Here is an 8,134-nt window from a genome sequence, read left to right as displayed (position 1 = left end):
AGAGAGAGAGAGAGAGAGAGAGAGAGAGAGAGAGAGAGAGAGAGAGACTCGGGGGAATAGCCTCTTTCTCTCAAGAGGCTCCAAAGATCTTCCCCAGTGTCAAGAGGAACCGGCCAATTACCTCCTATAAGTCCCTCTGCTGTAATGGGAGACATTGAGTGCACATTAGTAGATCTAATGTAGTTAACGGTAATACCCATTTAGAGGACATGAATGTGGCTTGTGAGGACATCACAGCTGACTTTGATTTGCAAAAGAAAACATTTGTTAATAAAAAGGGCACTTCCGAGTGACTGGTTACAGTTGAGGGGGAAAGAGCAGCATCATGCATAATGGTCCCAGTTGAGGCCAACAACCACCAAGCCGCCTCAGGTGACTGTGGCCTCACTAGAGATGTCCCGGATATAAAGAGTTGCTATGGCACTGTGATGTTTGAGAGACCCGGCGTGCCGACAGCGCGCTCTCCCCGTCCACCGCCCGCTCTTTTCATCATGGTGTCGTCTGACCGCCCAATTGCAACGCCGTCAATCTAATCAGACGGCGTTCACATCCTGAAGATGACAACACGCTCTCACAACCCTGTCAATAATAATCCTATTCTTCCTCGGGTGTGCCAGGAGCCTTTGATTCTTTTTTTTTTTTTTTTTTTTTTTTTTTTAACACACAGTGGTCTTTTCAGTAACACGAAACTAGAGCAAGGTTTGTCACAAAGCAAGTCATCTGACCGAGCTTGGTGCTTCTGACTAATCGGGATATCCGGAGCTGTACGGAGGAGAGAACGTAGAAACGGAACAGGAGTAGAACGGTCATTCCACGAGGTCAAAAGAGAACATGACGCCGTCGTGTTACACGTCACGCCGGCATGAGTCAGTCCGCGACTCTTCTGTACAGAAGTGAGCTCGCTCACAATGGTTGCAATGGCAGCGGCACACACATAAAGATGGCCGTCGCTCTGACCTCGTTGATCTGAATTACATTTCTAGGTTCAAAGACCTCCTTTGTAACTTGGACACTTGAGCTTTCTCACTTCTCCTTTGGTGGAGGTGGTTGTGCTCAGGTTTCATACTCGTGGTTCCTTATCGTGCATTAGATCATTGCATAATAACATTGTACATGCAAGTGAGCTGAGTGACATAAGGGTTCAAAATGAATGAGAAACACTACTTGGTTTGTTTCAGGCAACACTAACTCTCTAATAAACCTCTCCTTTGTCTTTTCCAGGTGCTGGAGAATCAGGGAAAAGTACAATTGTCAAGCAGATGAAGTGAGTTCATTCTGCACACGGACCAATCAAAACACACCTTTTTCTTTTCTCCTTCATCTTCCAGTGTATCAACGATGTCTCGTCTCATCAGATATGCATAATGGCGCACACAGAGAGAGAGTATTAATTTTCCACAACACAAACGGTGTCAAACACCAATCATGCTTTTACAGCGCCTCAGTGGGTTACATCATCCTCTGTGAGTCGCATTACAAACAGGTACCGTGCATAGTAGAGTGTGACGACAACCCAGCAGAATACATTAGTGTAAACTCTGCCTATACATCATCCGCATGCAACCCTACTTATGAATTACAATTTTCATAAGCACCCCCGAGGATACACTCATCCATCAGCAAGCAAACACACGTCAGGTGCACTACATCTTTTACATTTATAAGCAGCTTTTCAGCTATGATATTGCTGAAAAGTTGTTGTTTTGTTTTGACTGATATGCACCGCTTTGACAACACTGTTCCAGTAGAAGTGTTATTTTACTCACAATGACTATGTCGTAAATCTGCTGAGAGATATTATGGCACAGTATCTGTCTGATTTAGGAAAATGATTTATACGTATTGTAGCGTGATACAGCTTAGCTGGTGAAAGCTGCCATGCTACAATGAAAGCATACGTCTGGTGATATTCTGTGTTTTTCTTATTGTCACCAGTTCCTATGAAAGTCATCATTCTGACATCTTTTTATTTTTAACAATCGGTCAATTAATTTAAGAAAGAATAGGCAGATTAATCCAGAATGAAAATAAGTGTGAGTTGCAGCCCAATAACACACACTCCTCTACTCCAAAGACCCACATTTTGTCCAAAACCACTTTGTGTTATACACACCATTGCATTTAGCATAATATATATAATTTATGTATATGTATAGTAAGAAGTAAAATAAACATTGCATTCCAAGATAATACCTTTACATTGTGCGCCTACAGCTCATGCTTTTATCCAGAGTCTTGGGCTTTTCCCCGGATGACCATAATTCAAGCTGCAAGACATGTGGTCGGGGATATTGTGGCCTGACGATATTTCTGCGAATGTTACAGCGAGCGTGAAAAGGCTTGAGTATTGAAAGAGATATTTAATAAGAGGAAAATACATCATTTCTCAGAAAGCTGAACAAGCAGCAGACATCATCTGTCCTGAGAAGAGGAGCTTTCTTCTCGGTTGCTGTGTGTTGCAAGCGGTTTGCAGAGCTGGAAAATGTCTCGGCTGCTGACCGTGTGGGTTTTTTTTTTTTTTTTTTTTCTTTTTGTTCTGCAGGATCATCCACGAGGCCGGCTACTCAGAAGAGGAATGTAAGCAGTACAAGGCTGTGGTCTACAGCAACACTATCCAGTCCATCATCGCCATCATCAGAGCCATGGGCCGCCTCAAGATCGACTTTGGCGATGCCGCAAGAGCTGTGAGTGACTGGGGGGGGGGGGGAGAGGAGTGTAATTTGGTGGGTTTAGAGTAGAAGGAAAACAAGCGAGTGCTAACAGTGAAGAGTCTTGTCAGCAGGAAAGAAGTCTTGAATGTAGTGAGAGGTATTTTCAGGTCAAGACGCCCGCTTGCACACAAGACGAGACAAAGAAGCGGGAGATCAGCAGCCGTCTCTAAAACGTCCTTCTAACCCCGTGACTGGCAGCTTGGTCGCAGGCTTCATGTCAATGATAATGGCGGTCCGGTGACTTCGGCGGCTGATTTCTGATATTGACTAATGCGCCTCCTCTCCTAGGACGATGCACGGCAGCTGTTTGTGCTGGCGGGCTCCGCAGAGGAAGGCTTCATGACGGGAGAGCTGGCCGGTGTCATTAAGCGGCTGTGGAAGGACGGAGGCGTTCATGCCTGCTTCAGCCGCTCCCGCGAATATCAGCTCAACGACTCGGCGGCATAGTGAGTCACAAACGCACACACACACAAACAACCGAAGGTAACAGTTCCACGGTTCCCTCAAGTCATGAGTCATCTGCTGAGAAGATTTATGACAAGAGTCACATCAGGTGACCAGACGCCCCCAAATTACCGGCAAGCGCACAGAAAGCTGCCGCCTCAACTTGCCAAACACAAGTTGTCTAAAGCCTTCCAACCAATGTGCAGAGAGCAGAGAGCTCGGGGCGCCATGCATCTGTCTGGACTTTCACTCTGTCAATATTTACCCTCCTCCACCAAGTCTGAAGAGAGCGGTGGTTAGAAAGACAACTTAGTCTTTGGCCTTCCACTTCAACACAGCAACACGAGTGAAACGCCTAAAAACAAGTGATCACGACAGACAAAATCTGCTCCTCTTCTTCTTTATTGTGCAAGAGCCCCTCGGCGTCGAAACAAATGATATCATCACAAGGCAGCTCCGGTGTTTTGTTAGGAGGGAAAAAAAACCATTTGCGTTGTTGTGCTGCTGCAGCAGAGCAAACATTACGTCGCAGGCCTCAGGCAGCTGCAGTCGTTTGGCCTCTTTCTAATTTGTTCCACTAATGCTGCTGTCCAGGGGCTTTTCATGAAGAGGAAACTCCATTGCTCAACATTGTGTGGTTTTTAACTTCACTTAATACCTTAGAAGATAAACAAAAGGCTTGTTTGAATGAAGGGGAGATTACTTGTGTTTGTCTGCTAACAACTAGAGGTCACTAATCTCTGACGTTCTACTGTAACGTATCCTTGAGATCTTCGCTGGGGTCGTAATACACCCAGAGTGGTTGTGGGTGTGACATCCAGCATATGTGGCAAACAAATATTATACAGATATTTGAACTCTGAGACCAGGCTCCAGTCTGGCAAGTTAGTCTGGAAATCCAAACGATGCGATATAAAAGTTGTAACATTTGTTCAGAACGCATTTTTAAAAACTGAAACGATTCACACTCGTTAAAAATGTTAATTAAAAAATAAATTTTCGTATGTCCTAATTTATCATAATGAAATATGAAACCCAGCGTGCCTCATCACTGGGAATGCGTTGGGAGTTGTCCTCCTTGTCTTCCTCACTCTCTTCTCTGTCTGATGTTTTTTTGTTTACCCTCCTCATGTCCTTTTCCTTGTGTCCTTCCCTCAGCTACTTGAACGATTTGGACAGGATATCCCAGGCCACCTACATCCCGACCCAGCAGGATGTCCTGAGGACTCGAGTCAAAACCACAGGCATCGTGGAGACGCACTTCACATTCAAGGACCTGCACTTCAAGTGAGAATTACTTCACTGCGACAACTCGCTTAGCCTCAAAGCGTTTTGTTTTGGTTTTTTTTACACGATGGCTTAATTAGCTTTCCTTCCTGTCACTGACTCATTCACCATAGAAATTCCCTTTGTGCACATACAGCTGTGTGTTGTGACACAAGCTGTGAAGGTTGTGCGCATTAGCGATGAGTCAGTTGTGGCCCTCGGTTTAAAAAAATTTTTTTTTTTAAACAGGAAGTGGAGGCAGCAGGCCTGATGATATCGTGACACCAGAAGTTTGGCAGCTAATTTCAGTGTCATTGAAACTGTTGTAGGAATTTCCCGCTCTGCTATTACACAATCAGTATATGCATTTGCTGCTCACTTGAGTATTAGCTGCGCTGCTAAGATTTTATGAAAATTGTTTTCGATTATCAACAACTTGCGTTTCCTTTCCCCCTCTATCACTCGCTGTCATCACTAAACACAAGAGCAGAGCAGCCACAGCGACTCGGCTGCATTTATTTTGGCGTTGGCGTTTCATAGACACTGCGTGTATTGTGCATGTTTGTAACACTGACGACATGTGTTACTCCTGTCCTCCCTCCAGAATGTTTGATGTCGGTGGTCAGCGGTCTGAGAGGAAGAAGTGGATCCATTGCTTCGAGGGTGTGACCGCCATCATCTTCTGCGTGGCCCTCAGTGACTATGACCTGGTGCTGGCTGAGGACGAGGAGATGGTGAGTGCTCCCAGCCTCTGACTCATGGAATAACATAATAGCAGGCACTCTGTGTTCGCACACAGCGTGAACTTTGCCTCTGTTTACCGGAACCAGAGCACAGTGATCGACAATGCGCTCCTTCTCCCCCCCCCCTCAGAACCGGATGCACGAGAGTATGAAGCTGTTCGACAGCATCTGCAACAACAAGTGGTTCACGGACACTTCCATCATCCTCTTCCTCAACAAGAAGGACCTGTTCGAGGAGAAGATCAAGAGGAGTCCTCTCACCATCTGCTACCCAGAATACGCTGGTGAGATTGGCAGCCTTTGACAGAAAAATGCTCTGAGAGTGGCCCATTTAGTCGTTTTAGTCGTTTTATTTGTAACAACACGAGAACCTGCAAATGACGAATGTTTTTAAAATGTGCTTATGGAGTTGAATTTGTGCGTTCTGCTATTGAAGAATGAGGGTATTTTTTTAATGAAAAGTATCATATTTGATAAGTTAAAAGGGAACACCGATACCGTCGTCATCTCTGTTTCTAAATATAATGCGTTACATTTAGGAGTGAACTTCTGTCTAACTGTTCCTGTCAGCATTTAGCTTTGATATGTAACAGTAGGTGACAAGAAATGCTCACACAGTTGCGTATTCCTCATTTTACAAAAGCAAGCGGGAATGCCCAGTTAGCAGGACGGAAGAACAACAAAATAACAATTTCCAAAAACCTCTTCCTGTTTTGTGTTCCCGGTCCTCGTCTTTCTCCAGGCTCCAACACGTACGAGGAAGCAGCTGCCTACATTCAGTGTCAGTTTGAGGACCTGAACAAGCGGAAGGACACCAAGGAGATTTACACCCACTTCACCTGCGCCACAGACACCAAGAATGTGCAGTTTGTCTTTGACGCCGTCACCGACGTCATCATCAAGAACAACCTGAAAGACTGCGGCCTCTTCTGAGGATAATGGCAAAGAAGATGACCTTTTTCTTTTTTCTTGGTAAGGAACTCCTCATCATCATCGTCCCTCCTTAATCTTAGCCAGCCTGTAGCTGACCGCAAAGATGCAGCGGAATCCATCACAATCAAATGCATAATTAAATAGCTGAAATCATTGCCTTCTTTCATCTGAGGCTTCAATACATTTCCTGCTCCATTTAGATGTTTGTGAAATGATAGTGGGGTGGAGCGCTCCCGAACTTCCCTGTGAAACGACTCGCACCCATCCATCCCGTCCATAATGTTTCTTCCTCTCTACTCTTCTCTCCTCAGGTGGTGGAGCCAGTTTATTGTGCATCTTTGGTGGGGAAGATGAGAAGAGTCGGGAGGACCAGTCACGGACCAGTGCTGTACTATACGCCACTTTTAACAGCTTTATTTATGTTTTTTTGTCTTGGGCGTCATTTGTGTAAGATGTTTGTATCATTGTAAAAGCAGCACCGCAAATTTTTCCGCACACTTTAAAAACAAAAGAAAAACAAAATTACTTTCTATTTAGTTTTTATTTTATACTTTTTGAGGAGGAGGTGGAGGAATTCATGTTTTTTGCTGTTCCTTCTGCCGCTGTCTCTGGAAAAAGGGAACTTTGTTGTTGGTGGAAACGCTTCTTTTCTTCCTTCCCTTCAACCAAAAAGGGAAGAAAAGGGGTCAAACTTCGAGTCCAGTCTGTTGGTACTTGTGCCTTCGCATGCCTTTTACTGCGGCCGTAGTCCCAATGCTTGTTCTGTTGCCTGCTGAATTGTTCTAAACATGAAGAGGTAAACTGCTTTCATATGTTAGTGTCCCTGCTATCTTCTATGTGCACACCACTGAGCTATCTGGAGGAGGAAGACTTCCCTCTGGTCTGAAGGTACATGGGTCTCAATGGCGACTAACGTGTAGCCTCCACAGTCCCCTACCCCCATCCCCCCCACCAGCCATCACAATGGAAGGCCTCTCTGGCCGATCACGCAGTACAATACTGATAATGTATATTGTTACATTTGCCCCGCAGATCTGGGGTTCTGGTTTTTAAACTGTACAAAATATCCATTCTTCCCAATCATTTGGAAAATGGTGAGTTTAGGCATTGAGCTCATAATACGCTCAAGTGTTTTAAGTACAAAGACCAGGGTAGGCACATTTTAATGTATATTTTAATGTATTCGGAGGCAAGATTTTGGTGTTGAGGAGAGAAAAAGTGAACCACAGAAGAGATGGTTGTGAAGGCGAGGATGAGGTCTGAAATGTTTTTTAGGTTCAGACACCGGTCCTGTGATTTGAGAGTGGAGGCGCTGCTCGAGGATCCATGAAGCCTTTCAGTCAGGTGATGGAAACTGAGACAGTCAAGCGAGCCTGGTCTGAGTTTAGATCAGTACTACTTTGCCAAGAGGAGTGACAAATAATGGTCCTGGATCTGTTCATATAAAGAAACTGCCACAATTGTCAATGTGTGTTTATGTTCCCCACGGATGGAGAACCTTTGTAGACTCATCTCTCTTATTTTGCTAATAAAAACCATTTACAAATCACGTGGCGTTGCTGTGTCATATGTGCGTCTTCAGCAGTTAATGGAGCATTTTTACACTAAGTGAAACTAAGTTACTGCTCTATTATATAGCTGCTAAAGCTCAAAGCAGGATAAATCCCTTTTAAATATGCTCAAAGACGGATTCTTCATTTCTATCATGGATCAAAAATGCAAAATCCCACTTCATTTGAAGATGCTTTTATCAGTAATAGGCTGTGCTTTGATGCTTCTGTTGTGTAGCTGGACAGTGTGCCTCTTCACATCTTCATGAATGGCTAGCTTGGCATACAGAGCAGGTACTATGATGCACACCGTACGCATTTCCCGTGAAGCGAGGTACCTTGTTATCACCAAGCGGGGAGTCCTTCAGACACAATTAAGAGACGATGTTGTCAGTTCTGCACACAACCTCCATCACATTTGTATTCCACTGTGGCCTTTAAGGCTGCGTCACCTGCAGTAGCACTTGATGGAAAGGTTTGTTTGGAT

The 8,134-nt window shown here is 44.6% G+C and overlaps 1 protein-coding gene across 2 annotated transcripts in view; it reads left to right on the top strand.

Moving 5' to 3' along the window:
• gnai1 (guanine nucleotide binding protein (G protein), alpha inhibiting activity polypeptide 1) overlaps window positions 1-7,646 on the top strand; it is a 13,521-nt gene extending 5,875 nt beyond the window's left edge. The window contains exons 2-9 of one of the 2 annotated variants that reach the window (XM_031859038.1): window positions 1,222-1,264; window positions 2,543-2,684; window positions 3,000-3,157; window positions 4,314-4,442; window positions 5,026-5,155; window positions 5,295-5,448; window positions 5,907-6,136; window positions 6,409-6,505. In XM_031859038.1, the coding sequence (XP_031714898.1) occupies window positions 1,222-1,264; window positions 2,543-2,684; window positions 3,000-3,157; window positions 4,314-4,442; window positions 5,026-5,155; window positions 5,295-5,448; window positions 5,907-6,097 (947 nt within the window). In that variant the 3' untranslated portion in view covers window positions 6,098-6,136; window positions 6,409-6,505. Of the gene's footprint in view, window positions 1-1,221; window positions 1,265-2,542; window positions 2,685-2,999; window positions 3,158-4,313; window positions 4,443-5,025; window positions 5,156-5,294; window positions 5,449-5,906; window positions 6,137-6,408 lie in introns of both variants that reach the window. The other variant, XM_031859039.1, reaches the window with a different exon arrangement.
• Window positions 7,647-8,134: the final 488 nt, after the last annotated feature.

This window comes from Anarrhichthys ocellatus, unplaced genomic scaffold, assembly GCF_004355925.1.
Source record: "Anarrhichthys ocellatus isolate YVR2014 unplaced genomic scaffold, GSC_Weel_1.0 scaffold21, whole genome shotgun sequence".
NCBI lineage: Eukaryota > Metazoa > Chordata > Actinopteri > Perciformes > Anarhichadidae > Anarrhichthys > Anarrhichthys ocellatus.
Note: the sequence above shows the minus strand (reverse complement) of the source record. Positions and strands in the feature narration are given on the sequence as shown.